At 48.2% G+C, this 16,119-nt stretch overlaps 1 protein-coding gene across 1 annotated transcript in view; it reads left to right on the top strand.

Annotated features, from left to right (window-relative positions):
* RYR2 (ryanodine receptor 2) overlaps positions 1-16,119 on the top strand; it is a 3,854,281-nt gene that overhangs the window by 2,478,249 nt on the left and 1,359,913 nt on the right. Inside the window, exon 59 of the mRNA XM_069607971.1 lies at positions 10,976-11,102. Coding sequence (XP_069464072.1) covers positions 10,976-11,102 — 127 coding nt within the window. The remainder of the gene's footprint in view (positions 1-10,975; positions 11,103-16,119) is intronic.

Below are 16,119 nucleotides of genomic sequence, written 5' to 3' on the forward strand. Positions count from 1 at the left end.
GGAGACACGGGGCATGAGCGGGGGGTGGGGGGGAAGAAGGGAGACACGGGGCATGAGCGGGAAAGAAGGGAGACACGGGGCATGAGTGGGGGGTGGGGGGGAAGAAGGGAGACGCAGGGCATGAGCGGGGGGTGGGGGTGAACAGGAGACACACGGGGCATGAGCGGGGGCAGGGCAAGGTGGGGCCCCCAACCCCTGCTCATGCCCAGTGTCTGCCCTGTTCCAACAGTGCAGACACGGGGCATGAGCAGGGAGTGGGGGGAGGGAGAAGGGAGACACGGGCATGAGCGGGGAGTGGGGGGGAGGAAGACATGGTGCATGAGCAGGGGTTGGGGGGTAAGAAGGGAGACACGGGGCATGAGCGGGGGGTGGGAGGGTTCAGGAGACAGACATGGGGCATGAGCGGGGGTGGGGGGCAACAGGAGACTGATACAGATAGGGGGCATGAGTGGGGGGCTACAGGAGACGGAAACGGGGCATGTGCGGGGGGTGGGGGGAACAGGAGACACACAGGGCATGAGCGGGGGGTAGGGGGCAACAGGAGAGACACGGGGCATGAGCGGGTGGGGGCAACAGGAGAGAGACGCGGGGCATGAGCGGGAGGTGGGGGGCAACAGGAGAGAGACTCGGGGCATGAGCGGGGGGTGGGGGGCAACAGGAGACAGACACGGGGCATGAGCGGCGGGCGGGGAACAGGAGACAGACACGGGGCATGAGCTGGGGGTGGGGAGAACAGGGGAGAGACACGGGGCATGAGCAGGGCAGGGGGTGGAAAGAAGGGAGACACGGGGCATGAGCGGGAAAGAAGGGAGACACCGGGCATGAGCGGGAAAGAAGGCAGACACCGGGCATGAGCGGGGGGTGGGGGTGAACAGGGGGGAGACACAGGCCATGAGCAGGGGGAAAAGGAGGGAGACAGACATGGAGCATGAGCAGGGGTGGGGGTGAACAGGAGAGACACGGGGCATGAGCGAGGGTAGGGCAAGGTGGGGCCCCCGCTCATGCCCTGTCTGCCCTGTTCCAACAGTGCAGACACGGGGCATGAGCGGGGGGTCGGGGGGGAAGAAGGGAGACACGGGGCATGAGCGGGGAGTGGGGGGGAAGACACGGGGCATGAGCGGGGGGTGGGGGAAACAAGAGGTCAACAAGGGGCATCATAGGAGGGGGGACAAGAGGAAGACACAGGGCATGAGCGTTGGTGGGGGGCAACAGGAGAGAGACACGGGGCTTAAGCAGGGGGTGGGGGGGTACAGGAGGGAGACACGGGGCATGAGCGGGGGGTGGGGGGCAACAGGAGACAGACACGGGGCATGAGCGGGGGGTGGGGAGAACAGGAGACGGACACGGGGCATGAGCTGGGGGTGGGGAGAACAGGAGACAGACACGGGGCATGAACGGGGGCGTGGGGGGCAACAGGCGAGAGACACGGGGCATGAGCGGGTGGGTGGGGGGTACAGGAGAGAGACACGGGGCATGAGCGGGTGGGTGGGGGGTACAGGAGACAGACACGGGGCATGAGCGGGGGGGCAACAGGAGAGAGACACGGGGCATGAGCGGGGGTGGGGGGCAACAGGAGAGAGACGCGGGGGGTGGGGGCAACAGGAGAGAGACACGGGGGTGGGGGCAACAGGAGACACACACGGGGCATGAGCGGAGGGGGTGGGGGGGCAACAGGAGAGAGACACGGGGGTGGGGGCAACAGGAGACAGACACGGGGCATGAGTGGGGGGGTGGTGGGGCAACAGGAGAAAGACGCGGGGGGTGGGGGCAACAGGAGACAGACACGGGACATGAGCGGGGGTGGGGGGCAACAGGAGAGAGAAGCGGGGGGTGGGGGCAACAGGAGACACACACGGGGCATGAGCGGGGGGTAGGGGGCAACAAGAGACACGGGGCATGAGCGGGTGGGGGAACAGGAGACAGACATGGGGCATGAGCGGGGGGAAAAGGAGGGAGACAGACACGGGCCATGAGCGGGGGTAGGACAAGGTGGGGCCCCCACCCCCGCTCATGCCCTGTGTCTGCCCTGTTCCAACAGTGCAGACACGGGGCACGAGCGCGAAGTGGGGGGGAGACACGGGGCATGAGCGGGGGGTGGGGGGGAGAAGGGAGACACGGGGCATGAGCGGGGGGTGGGAGGGAACAGGAGGAAGACACAGGGCAAAGCGAGGAGTGGGGGGACGGGAGGAAGACACTGGGCATGAGCGGAGGTGGGGGTAACAAGAGGTCAACAAGGGGCATCATAGGAGGGGGGACAAGAGGAAGACACGGGGCATGAGCAGTGGTGGGGGGCAACAGGAGAGAGACACGGGGCAAGAGCGGGGGTGGGGGGTACAGAGACACGGGGCATGAGCGGGGGGTGGGGGTGCAACAGGAGAGAGACGGGGCATGAGCGGTGGGTGGGGGGGCAACAGGACAGACACGGGGCATGAGCGGTGGGTGGGGGGCAACAGGACAGACACGGGGCATGAGCGGTGGGTGGGGGGCAACAGCAGACAGACACGGGGCATGAGCGGGGGGCAACAGGAGAGAGACACGGGGCATGAGCGGGGGTGTGGGGGGCAACAGGAGACAGACACGGGCATGAGCGGGGGGGCAACAGGAGAGAGACACGTGGCATGAGCGGGAGGTGGGGGGGTACAGGAGAGACACGGGGCATGAGCGGGAGGGGAGAGACACATGGGGCATGAGCGGGGGGTGAGGGGGTGGGAGAGAGACACACGGCGTTCGTGTGCAGGCGGCAGAGCAGGGCTGGAGGAACAGGGGAGGCACGGAGCATGAGTGGGGGGACAAGAAGGACACGGAGCATGAGCAGGGGTGGGAGGAACAGGAGACAGACACGGACGGGGGCGGACTTACTGTGCAGGCGGCAGATCCCACTCCTGCTGACAAAGCCACTCATGCTTCGAACAAAGATGGCGGGCGTCTCCGAAGCCAGATGCACTGCACGCTTTCACTGCATCCAATGAGAGAGCATGCAGATTTCTGCAGACATCACGCAAGCTGCTTGCCCAATCACCGTCCTGTCCGCGGACCGAACAGGGAAGTGTGTCCGCGAAGCAAACACAGACATCACTAATTTCTTTCACTAACATTTTTGTCATTTTTTAAAAAACTACTGGACGGATTTACACCAAATAAAGCAAAGCACGCTTTTGGGACCAAACCGCCGCTCCTGCCGCAAATTTGGTGTAAATCCGTCCAGCGGTTTGGGCTGTAGGCGTGAGCAAAGTTTTTTCCCATTATGTCTATGGGGGAAAAAAAAAGTTTTGGGACCCCCCCTATAACTTTGCCCCCCTGGACGAATCCTCACCAAACTTTGCAAAAAAATCAGAGTGACCCAAATACTTGTTTTGCAAAGTTTGCTGAGGATTCGTCCAGGGAGAGCGAAGTTATAAGCCGCCCAAAAAGTGGTCTTCCTATGGAAACACCAACTTAACCATAACTACATGCCCACTACCGTGGCAATGTAATTATAGAAATCCATTTAAGGACTATTTCTGTAACACAATAACTTACTTTTTTCAATGTACTTATGTTTTATGTAATTATTAATTGTAATATTTATTTGTAGGTATTATTATAGCAATATAATGTACCTTTGAAAAACAAATCCAGGACTCTGCGCCGTTGAGTATGTGTATGCTTGGTTTAATAATCATTCAAAATGAGATGCCCTCTGCATGACTGCATGTGTTTTGGCTCGGCTGACCCTTTGCAAATGTTGCATTCTTTTGTTTATATTAATAGCCCTGATTTGACAAAGTAATCCACATTTAAAACAAAAACAATTGGTACAAAAGAAAATCATTATTAAAATCATGATTCCATCATTCCCCATAATGTGGGAATCTTAAAGACAAGAGTTGTAAAGACAAAAAATAAGGTTGATAATGGGGAGGATTGTGAGGGATGAAGAAAACAAATCCAAAAAGAGAGCCAGCACCGAAAAAATGCAAGATTCATATTTCAAAAAATCAGAATGAGGAAAAATTGAAGAATCAAGGAGAAAAAAAACACAATATTCCATTAGTCCAATTGTAAATCCATATAATTCTTAGTTCAGTGCCCTGCATTATGTATTTATCAAATACATATCAAGAACCCCCCCAAAGCCTGCGGGGTTGCTTACCCGAAATACTGTATATGAAAGATCCACGTGACTGATGTCTGATATGTAATATAAGGGTTATATCCCCAAATCCAGTTCTCTGTAATGAAATGTATTAAACATTCCTATATTAGATACTGCACATATATTACCTAAAGTGTTATTAACCTATTCTAATGAAGGTTGTGTGAGTTTTTAATAAATGCCTCACTGATCAACTTGTGTCCCATTCCTGTTACTGGGTCCATGTTGTAATCATCTGGTGCTAACTATTTGGGTGTAAATTATGAGCCCTTCAAAAACGAAAACCATCTATCTGATTGATTGACTGTTCTATTAATGTCTCTCTCGTGCCACTGGGTCCACCCAACATTCATGCTGCTCATATTAAATCAATTGCATCGCGAGTTATGTTATTCAATTATGCTCATTGATAGACTTCCGATTATCTGTCATAGTAAATAGTTAAGTATTCACGTTGGCTTTTTCGTTCTATGTTTGCCTTGTTAAATGTTAAAGGTATTTGTACCGCGCACCGTCACCAACGGAATTGGTCCCCAGGCACTCGGGCGGATCTGCAAACGATAAAGGTGGGATTGGTTAGTAGGTTGAAGAAGGGAGTAGGATAGTGAGAGGAGTGTGGTGTGCTGTTGGCAGCTTCAACTCAGTATACACCGGGTGCTGAGCTTTGGTGCGGGTATCGGATCGGAGTCAGTCGGTGTGTGCTGCTGTTCCGGCTTATGTGGTGTTGCAGTGTTGTGAAGTGCGTGCGGCTTGTTGTGCGAGAGATGGTTGTGTGAGTTGTTTGAGTGAGATAAGTATGCAGAGTTTGAGCTTATATTGGTTAGTGGGGTACCTGACCTTTACCAGTGCTGGCACTCGCAGTTCTGGGGAGTCTTGCACTTGTTGGCCCTCACATGCCCATCTAGACGCGGCGCAGGCCAATGATTAGGGCTCCATACAGGTGTGGTCATGCCAACATTCACACTTTTATCTAGACGCGGCGCAGGCTAGTGTTTAGAGATCAGTCCAGTTGTGGGAAAGCTAACATTCACAACTCCATCAGAACGCCAAGCAGGGTGTTGTTCATGGCTCCGAGTGTGGCACATGCTAGCATTCACGCTTGTAAATGCATTGTGCGTCTGATGTTAAAAGGACAAAAGCTTACCCTACGGCTGCAGTCTCACTGAACACGAGTTTTCGTCAACTGACGCCATTTTAGAAACTTAGTTGATGTATGGTAACCATGGCAACATGGTAACCATGGCAACGTAGTCACACGTTACCATGGAGCATGCGCTCGTTAGGGAATCCATTGCTCACTAATATGGGCGTCATTATCTGAAAGTCGGTCCTGGCAGATGCTCACAATTCCCCTACCATCCTCTAGTTTAGCGAAACACCAAAAACATAGCTCTTTCAACAATACCTACCATAAAAATAAAAATCCCTCCATCTCCACCAGCAACAGTACTCTATGACTGTATACAATTCCATGCCCATTCTCCTGTTGAAAGGGGCTCTCTTGCTCTTGAGCTAGCTTTGTGCTGTAAACATTTAAATTATAATAATGGAGAGGAGAATTCAGGGTGTTACAGATTTTGTCCTTTTATGTCTGCCCCCTGTACTTGGTGGTCTTGATCTTCTGGCTCTCATTCTTGTTGTGATGCAGGCTGTTTTACATGGCTTTGGTTTTCCTACACCCATTTCCCCAGCACCATGTTGGGCCTCACACCACCTGCATTGCTGGAAATGAGGTACAAGGTATAGCTCTGCTGTCACGAATGTGGCCACTGATGTCTCAGCAAGGCTGGGTCCGTTGATGAATCCCACCGGCCCTCCCTGTCGACGCCGATAGCCTTGGAAAGGGAGACGACGGATATTCCTAAAAGGAATGGACACAAGATCTAGAGAAAAAGCAAGGGACAGAATTAGACAATGACCACAGAACAAACCACCCCAATCCCTTACTAGATTTGAGTAAATAACTGAATTGGTATGGAGGAATCTCCTTGGATGAAGATGAAAGGAAGTCAAGATAACGTGGCAGACACCTGGGGAATAAAAGAACGAAAACGAGGCACAGCTATGGGAAAGTTACAGAGTAGAGGAAGTCCAAACCAGTATCCCCGCAGGGGATAGAGTTCCAGGCAACACCAATGAAGTTAGACACAAGCAAAGGTATACCACTTGCTAACCAACTTCTCAACACGCTGTCAGAGGGATTGTCACTATGTGGGATTAAATGAGCACACACAAGGTACGATGTAAAACACAACTTTAATTTCTTGTTAAAATAACTCAACGAACACCTTCATGAGGTAACCAGAAAAAGGATATCGGTAGCTGCCGTTTCTTCTTCGGGACGGACCAACTGACTAGGATCTGTGCTACAGTGGTGACGTTCACAATGTCAATAGTCTTTGAATAGTTCTAATATTGCGGTGCCAAGCAACAACTCCGTGCTTCTAGCTTAACTGATCCTCTTCCCGGAAAAACCTTGTTTATTTTCTTTTGGTTCAATAGGGGTTCCTTGCTCAGTAACACATACGCTGCTTGTTTTCAGTTTTTTTTTACTTGTCTTAGACCATGCAGGGTTCGTTCATCAGTTTACGCCCATTTCTACTAGCAAACAAGCCTTCATTCTCCAAGCGGCTTTTCCTCACTTTAACAACGTTTCTTTCCTCCAAGGACTCTCCTCTCTCCCCCTTTCTTTTACAAAGATCAGCGCGTTCAGTGTTGTCGGGACTTTCACCTGTTCACTTGTGCATCCGGACGGTAGCAGCTCGGCTCTTCGCTCCTCTCTGAGACGGGCAGCTTTCCTTTAGGTTCGTGTTACGGCCGCTCACGACCAGCCGTTGGGGCTCGACCTCCGACTCGCTGCTCACAGATCTCCCGTTCCGCCGCTCCTCCAACCTTCTTGCATGCCTCCTCCTCTTTCTTCCTTGAGGGTCAGTTCATCGGCGAGAGTCCCAATGTTGGAGACTCGTCCACAGACTCTCCTCGACTCTCTCCGCTTCGACTTCTCTCTCTGTTCGAACCCCCAACTGCCTCCTCGACCAGTTGCTCGACGCGGACTTCAACACTGCTATGGCTACATTCCTTCCTACTGTCTTTCGATGCAGCTCTCCAGCTTCACACGACGAACAAAAACTTTAACCAGCGCAACAGCGCTTTAAACGAACTAAACTAATGTGTTTTTCTTCCTTAATATGCCCATTCATAACGGACGGCATCTTCTTCAGCCAGCTGGGTCGTCTCCTAGCAACCAACATACAGCGAGTTAGAAAAAGGGACCTCTCTCAAATTACCTTTAGTCCCGTTTCCCTGGAAACTAGCGGATCGTCCCTCCCTCCTGCATCACCCCTTCCTATTTCCCACTTGTAAACCATTACAGGGATGCAAATTCTTGTAAGTGATTATAATATACACTTAATGGCATGAATCACGTGAACATAGGTGTTTAGCAAAAAGAACAATTTTAATACATTTTTAAATTGTTAAAAACGACCATCTGTCAAGCTCATATATCGATGATCTGACTAAAAGACAACTCACAAATACAGAAATCATAATAAATCAGCGTTCTTTCAACATGTTTACAGATTATAGTCAAGATCTCAGTCTTGTACGTTTTCTCCGATGTATTGAAAACAACCACTTAAAAGAGTCAGACTTTACAATTATCTGGTCTGGCAATTGTGATGTTAGTATCAAAGTGATTCAAGGAAAACATGACATCCTTTCTAATATCATGGCACGTCTACACCGATTTGTGTTTCGGCAGAGAGACGAACACTACAACTGACATATCTTGGTATGGAAAGTGTGGTCTATCCCCTTCTTCAGGACGCTGTTATTTTTTCAGAGAAACGGTAATGTGGTCAGCATATACTGCCTACAAACATAAACAAATACAAATAAACAAACTGTTAAAAGCCTATAGTTCAAGTGACCGTGATTGATTACAAAGCAATTCAAGAGTTCGAGCCCCTACTGACCTGCTACTTTCATAGCTTCCTTCTACGTGTGGGAGTCTAAATTCAGAATCATGCATCACCACTTTGCCTCAGTTCATTCTGTACTGTAAAATGATACATAAGAAAAGGTATTATAAAAACTTTCTCCCTTCTTCTATTGACATCATATACATATTAGTGATCTAGTATTTACCTTTAATTGGTATGAAGTGTGTAGAACTTCTTCGTACACTGTACTAGTTGTCATGTGTGTATGGTGGCAGACCACCGCCGGTTTATTTTCCACATGATCACAAAACTGTGCTGCTGTTTATACAAGAAGAAGAAGGGGGGCTTGGGATAGGGGGAGGGAAAGAAAGAGAGAAGGAAGCAGAGTTATTTTTGCAATGTCCCTCCTATGGCCTGTGTTTATTCCAGCCTTTGTTTTCACATGCCCACTTACTTGAAGAGCATGCACGGCACGATTAGAGTCACCGCTGCGTCTTAGTTTCAGTCAGGAGAGTGCGATGTGTTCTCGCCTATATGTGGTGGCACTTTCAGTGTTCAAACCCTTTGGATGATCAAAAAGTAAATCAGGGCGCTGTCGGGGCAGTAAAATGGGCATCTGTGTCTATCAGTAGGTGATGTAACTTTCTTGGCGGTGGTTTCATAGCATATGAGTCTCGCAGCGGCGTTTGAATGCACGCTGGTAGCCGCCATCTTTTGGAGGCGTGCAGTATTTATAGGTATGACGCATGGGCGTGTGCGTACGTCCCGACGTCGTCGCCATTTTACAATGGGTGGAATACAGAGAGCCTATGCTAATGCATCACCGCCAATTTAGCTTGGATCTCTCATTTCAGTGTGCACCAGATGCAAATTAAACAGGCCCGTGGCGAGGTGGCATCATCTTTGTCATATCTACTGGTGTGACCATCTAGGGCGAACAACTCATTTCGCCTTTAAAGATAATAAACAGGTAGACATGTATGTGGGCCATTGTATCAAAAATGATGTGGTGACTATGCGAGTGTGAACATACCAACCATACCAATGATGTGCAATCCCAGGTAAGCAGTTCCACAGAAGCAAGGACAAAGAGTTCCAAACACAATGAACAGGAATCCATATAGCACACAGTTACAGGCAACGAAATTAAGAAGCAGGCAAACAGACAGAATCGCAAGGCAGGCAGCAGTTCAAGATCAGGCAGGGTCAAATAACAGACAATAGGAAACAAGCGGGCACCACAACACATGACTTACCGCGGGTGCCGGTCACCATCTCCTGGCGTCCTTTCAAAGATCAGTGGCCTCCATTTCCCGGATGCTATGTGCATCTGTACATCACGTGACAGAGTGTACATTGACCCACACGCGCTGGTGACTCTGAAATGGAATCCTGTGACAGAGCCTTCACTGCAACCGCCAACGGACCACAGTGATGCGAAGATGCTGTGACCATCGCAGCCCGAATATTTCCTAACATCCAAGCACAAGTCTGCCCACGTCTTCTACTCCCCTTATATCAGGTTTCCATGGATGAAGGAGCTTGCATGCAAGGGGCAGGCCATGGAGAGTATGGTGGGGCATCACAACAGGACAAGTACTTTTAAGGAGTGAAAGTGATTCTGCGATATTGGATCATGAATAGCGATGGGGGCAGATACAAGGGGGTGCCTGCACAGCACTCTATTCAGTACTGCCCCAGGCAAGGGCCTCATATAGTAGTTGCTCCTTCTTTGATACAAGTCCAGATAATCAAGGTTGGCCTTTATGTGTGAACTCTGAGTAACCCACTCTATGAAAACGTTAAGTTATCATTAACCACATTTTTGTCAGGATGCAAAATGGTGCAGATGTGTGGTCTTTGTAGCGTCCCATGATTTTCACACACATTCCCAACACATAGTGGCGAGGAACAACACCTGGTTATGCCACTAGCAGGCAAAGTGATCTGTTGTATGGTGATCTGTTGTAATGGCAGCCACCATGTTATAACTTCATTTCCGCCATTACCATTTCCTGCTTCAGAGCCATGCACATTTAGGCAGAGATCCAAGGATTCACAGCTTGATGCAGCATATAGCACCACAATCCTGTGTATGCTGTTTTCTCATGCTTATCACAGCGTCATTTGGTAAATCATTATACTCCCTGGGAAGAGTCTTTTCAACGGAGGCATTCAGGCTCTTTACAATGAATTCTACACCTCACACAAAATGAGACTGAAAATCCTTGTGTATCTCTATTAAAAAGTAATGACTGTACCAATAATACATGAGTATATGTACACATCTTGACAAATCGAAATATGCAAAGCTATGCTTGAATTTATTGTATGTGATCATCTTTTATTGTATTACTGGCCCATAGACATACATTTTCCTGGATAAGGGAGAGAACTACAATGGGCCTCATTACGACCCGGGCTGTAAGGGATTACCGGTACCGGTAAGGGCACTGGTGCCGGTAATCCCTTACCGCCCAATTCCGAGGTCCCTTTGCGGGTCCTCCCTTAACGTCTGGTTTTACCAGCGGTTAAGGACGGGACTCGCAAAGGGACCTTGCAGGTAATTACGGTACCGCAATTTGCGGCACCGTAATTACCGCCTTCCCCATTTCCATTGAGCCCTATGGGGGCAAAAATGGGAATGGGGAAGGGCCAATGGTGAATGGGGAATTACCGCCCCGCCAACCTTGGAATGGGGCGGTAATTCCACCATTCACCATGGCGGAATCGGTAAGGTACCGGCGTCAACCATGGCGCTAATAGCGCCATGGTTAATGCCTGGGTCGTAATGAGGCCCAATGTCATGAATGTGCATGTTATTGTGAATATGGTATGATCAACCTTGTGGTGTAACGTGGTTTCTAATGAGAATTTTGTTTTGCCAATGGACCAGTTGGAGGAGGCAACCACCCCCTGCTTGTACCTTATGATACGTTAACCGCCAAAGAAAAAGCCAAGGACAGGGAGAAAGCACAGGACATCCTCAAATTCCTGCAGAGCAACGGATATGCTGTTTCCAGGTAAGAATTGGCGTTCAGCCATTTATGACGACTCTTCTCCTACTGCCCATACCCATCCTCCCATGCTTTTGCCGATTGGCTCACTTCAGTCTTCATGTTTAGTCTGTCATAGTTCTTTCACATAACCTAATCATCTCTGGTAACAGGTGCCCAATCTACCTTTCTGTATCTACATTTGTTTTCCTACGTTGCCAAGTTGCTTCTACCCCCAATCTCACCCTTTCACTCTATTCTCCATCCTAGTGATTGATGTGCTGCCAATGCACCATTCCTTGCATTGTGTGGTCATGAATTATTTGCAGCCTTTGGGCCTCAAAAATAAGGATTTAGACCAGTCTGTGACAACTAAGGCGAGTTTCCTAATTATTTCAAAAAAGAGCTTGTATTGTTTTGTATTTGTATGCAACACCTTGTCTCCAATCACTGCGAATGACCAGTGTCGGATTAATGTAATAACAAAAGGACAAAAGAGACACTTGGTGCGCTCCAAATTAGTAGATTATTGAATAAATCAGTTGGTAATTGAACAGTCTTGTATCTTTCCAATTTTTTAATTGCACTTAGTTCTGTATTATTTACATACAGTTCCTTATTTATGCTTTGCTCTGTATTGCATTCATACAGAGTAAAATATTGTGAAACAAAATTGTTGAAATAAAGTTCTAATGTTCGCACTAGGATCTCTGTATCGCTTTCATACAGAGCGTTATGGATTGCCAACTGATGCAAATGCTTGCAGTGTGACAAATTGCAATCTCTTGGCTTCTTCAGTTTATACGATTTAACATTGAATCAACCTCTTCACTCCCTCAACGCGTGTTTCTCCGTCCTATCAGACGGTTCGTCAGGAGGGTTTATTAGTTTGCAAAAGGTACTTGTTGCTTAGGACAATGATCATGTTCACAAAGGCAGTGGTGGAGGTAGGATTTGGTGCCAGAGGGGATGAAGGGCTCCTCATGGGACACCAGTCACTGACGTTTCACTACTTTTTGGGCATCAAGGGGGAGGGCTTATCCAGGGGTGGACTAGCCCATAGGGAACTCTGGAGTTTTCCCTGTAGGCCTCTGCACTCTGGGCCTCTTCTGTACGGTATTTCCAAATGTTCTCATAGGAAAAGCATTGGGCTTGCGGAAAATTTGTAATATGGGGCCACTTTGAAAATATTTCCAGGGCCTCCTTTGGTTCCCAGTAATTATTTCCACAGCCTCTTTTGGTTCCCAGTCCACCGCTGGTATTATCAGGATCTGAAAGGAGACTTGGGGTGGGGTGGGGGGGGGGCTTCCAGCACCTACGGCGTCTGGGAGTGTTGGGGGCAAGGGGTGGCTGGAGGGAACGCCAGGCATGGGTAGGAAGAGAACCGGGGTAGGTGGGCGACTAGTGGGAGGGCAAGTCCCCAGGTTTTCTCCGCACAGTAAAAGGGAAGGAGCATGGGAAAAGAGGCCTAGGGAGAGTTGTAGGTTGCCCACCAAAACCCTGCACAAGTGGCGGGATTAAGGGAGCAGGGAATGACTGAAAGATGGTCGCAGCGGGCAAAAGGATCAGCAGGAAAAGCTATTTTGATGAACCCGTCCTGCAACCATTTGTCATGGATTCAATATTTCATAGGTGCTCTGTCCTCACATGTGAAATCAGACACGGTGTGACCCTTTATATCATCCAATTTGGGTGCATGGACTATAATCCAGGGGAACTCAATTGTATAGTCCATTATTTTGAAATGTTGCGTTTTGCCTTTCAACCATAAAAAGAAGTAGCAATGTAAACCAGTACACTAATGTGTTTGCACCCATGAGTGTTGGTTTAGGTAGCAAAAGAAAAAGACAATTTTCAGCAATTATCCTTCCTGATTTGTAGCTCTCCTGGACTACAAACCATGCAGGATCATTCTGGTTATGAGTAGGGGAGAGCATGGTTTAGGGTTGCACATGTGAGTTTGGAGAATCTGATTGTTACCTGCCAATGTAATAAACTGCATGGCATTTTGTGACCCTTTCCTATTTGTACACCATCAAAAATGATCAATGCATGTTATTTGACAAATCCAAGATATGTGTCCCCTCTACCCAAGGGGGAGCCATGCCCTATGGGGCTAGGTAAGTGTGCCCACTAAGCTGAACACCTTTTAGGGGACAGGATCCCACTGGGGATGACTGCACCCTTAGAGGACAATCAATCCCTAAGGATATGTGTTATCCTCCCTTCTCTCCAGAATCCCATAGGTCTGTTGGTTACATGGAGATTGACCAATGTAATGAGTTTGCAAGGTATGGGTGGTGTGGTTTCTGACCCTCTTCAAGCACCAAACCTACTGAGAGAATGAGTCGTATGTCCTCCCCCTCGCTACATCACAGAAAAGCCCATACTGATATGGGAAGTCACAGATAGTGCACCGTCATTCTCTGCATCGTGGGTATTGTTGGACCAGAGTGCGCACGTGTGGGAATCTTGCAGTTGCGCGACATGTTAATTTGCAAGGGGGGGGGGGCGCGAAAGATTGACTGCCTGGGGACCTCCACAGGGTTTAATCCGGCACTGGGAGTGATAGAATGGAAATAGGTTAGATAAGCGTTTGGACAGAGGACATATGTTATTTTTTAAAGACATTCTGACTAGCACCTGTCTGTTGTTTTGTAGCCTGGGGCTTTCTCCATAGTAATTAGGGATTAGATTAGGTTTTCTTTGAGTTGATCAATATAGAACTATGTATAACTATGTCCTCTTGTCTGTCTCCTCTCTCTGACCGACCACACCATTTACACCATTGGTACAGCAAGCAGCCAGTCTGGCCTCTGATATTTGTGCCAGTTGCTGTAGAATCGCTAAGCTGCCACGCATTCCAAGAGAGTTTAGTCCAGCTGAGGCGATTGGCTCTAAAAGCAGGACAAGCCTAGCAGTGATGCATGTTGAACAATTTATATTTATGAAAACGAAAGAGCGCTTAATTTCACAAACCTATAGAACGCCATCTACCCTTAGCCAGAACAACAGTTCAGATGATAATTATGTATCGAGTGTATGTTAAACATGGTGGAGCAGGGTTGATTCGTGGTGCAGGTGGTTGGGGAAACTGGTAGCTGTAATAGTGACTGACAGTGCTGACCAGTTGCTCTCTTCCATATGGCATTGCATAGAGTATATAGTTCAAGTAATATTTTTGAAAATTGACACTTGTCAAATGTATTCATGGTCTCCCACAGGGTGAAGCCATGCATTATGGTTCTCAGGATCTCCCATCAGGTGCCACAGCCCCATTCAGGATTCGGATTCTCCTACACAGGGCACAGCCACCCCTTGATTATTTCACAGATAAGAGTCAACCACTAAGGTTCTCAGAAACCTTCACAGTGTGTTGCTGCCACTTTAGGTTCTCCCTCTCCCTACTCCTCATCAGCACTTGAACGGACAGCAGCAGCCGCAAGGTGGCTAGCGGCGTCCAAGGACATGTGCCTCTCCTACATCTCCCTGAGTCACCAGCTCACACAGATCCTTGTGGCTGTGGTCCCTAGGGCTCAGCCCTTAGCTTTTTTCCCCTACTTGAACCTCATGCCACAGCTCCCCACTATGCTGAAGACCTCAGGCTCCTTCTGACTTGACATCCTATCCAAGGATAAGGAAGACTCTTAGCCACGCCTCTCATCCCTGGAACCAGGGCTGTGAGTAATAGCTCTTGATAATCAGCCTGTGTTCATACCGAAACACATATGATATATACCAATGCTAGCACTTTGCATATTTGTATAGTGTAAGAGGATTCAATTCAACACTACAGCTAAGTCAATGCCTAGTCTGGGATACTGAATGGAAACCCTTATTGATATATCTTTACGTCCAGTTCATGCGTTCTGGATGACTACCCCTATATAACACCCCTCTCTTGGAATCCCCCTGACCCCACTGAGCCACAAAGTAGTTCGGTTTATTTGATAATTTAAACTATATATATATATATCACACTTTATAATAAATTAATAATTGAATATCACACTTAATCTGAGCAGTAATCAATAATGGATAGTCCGGCACTAGCACACTTCTTTATAATCAATGATGAGTGGTTATAGGATGGATACAATAGCAACAATACGTTTATGGTTTCAAATGGATGCAATGTGGAATGAAATGCAGTACAGAAAATAACTTGATAGGATTTCAGCAAAAGACAATGTAATCACTTTCTTGGACAATTCACCCCCCCTTTTATGCACTGTAAGGATATGAAGATGACACAGTTCTTAGGAATGCAATCAAATAGAATTCAGTTCAATTCCCCCCCAGCAGCTTATACAACAGCTAGGAGTTTTGAAACACAGGCAAAATGCTTTGAATATGGTGACAATGCAGTGAGAAATATGCTGTTAGGAGGTTCAGGGTGAGTGAAATATACTTGGGATGAGTTCAGGCTCACTTTAGCAAGGATCTAGGAGTAACTATCAGGTTAAACGAATTTTTGGCAAAGGAAAGCAATGAAGCTGCTGTTTTCACACGTGGCTGGATTTTTAACCAAATTGCAAATCGCGGTAAAATTCGCGAGTGCGAGAATCGTGATTACGGCAAAAGTATGAGTAGGCTTGTTGAAAAGCTGAGATTCTAAGCTTTCAGAGGAAAGTTAAACCAAGTTCCTAGCCTAAACGGTTCCAGAGATACGGACGATTAAATAAAGGTAGTTTTTCGGATTTTAAATTTTAAAAGTTCAAAGCGACAGGTTACAGCTTGCAGCTAGAAAATGACAAGTGACAGCTTTGCAAATGACAGGTGACAGTTAGGAGGCAGTTCTGGTTAGATTAAAATAGATTGAATTATATTATTTTAACTAAGAGATTGGTTCTGCACAGTTCTGCTAGGTACTCACAATATAATTTTAAAAGGAATGGGCCTCGCCACGGATCTGGTCAACAGGTTTTCTTCACTCGCCACGGACGGTTTCTGCGCACAGCGTCTGGGTCAGCTCTACTCTGCTGGTCTGGTCTGGGTCTCTGGTTCTGATCAGGTCTGTGGGTCCGGATACAGCGGTCTCCGG

The sequence above is a fragment of the Ambystoma mexicanum genome, chromosome 4q, assembly GCF_040938575.1.
Source record: "Ambystoma mexicanum isolate Mex_15411 chromosome 4q, UKY_AmexF1_1, whole genome shotgun sequence".
Classification (NCBI taxonomy): domain Eukaryota; kingdom Metazoa; phylum Chordata; class Amphibia; order Caudata; family Ambystomatidae; genus Ambystoma; species Ambystoma mexicanum.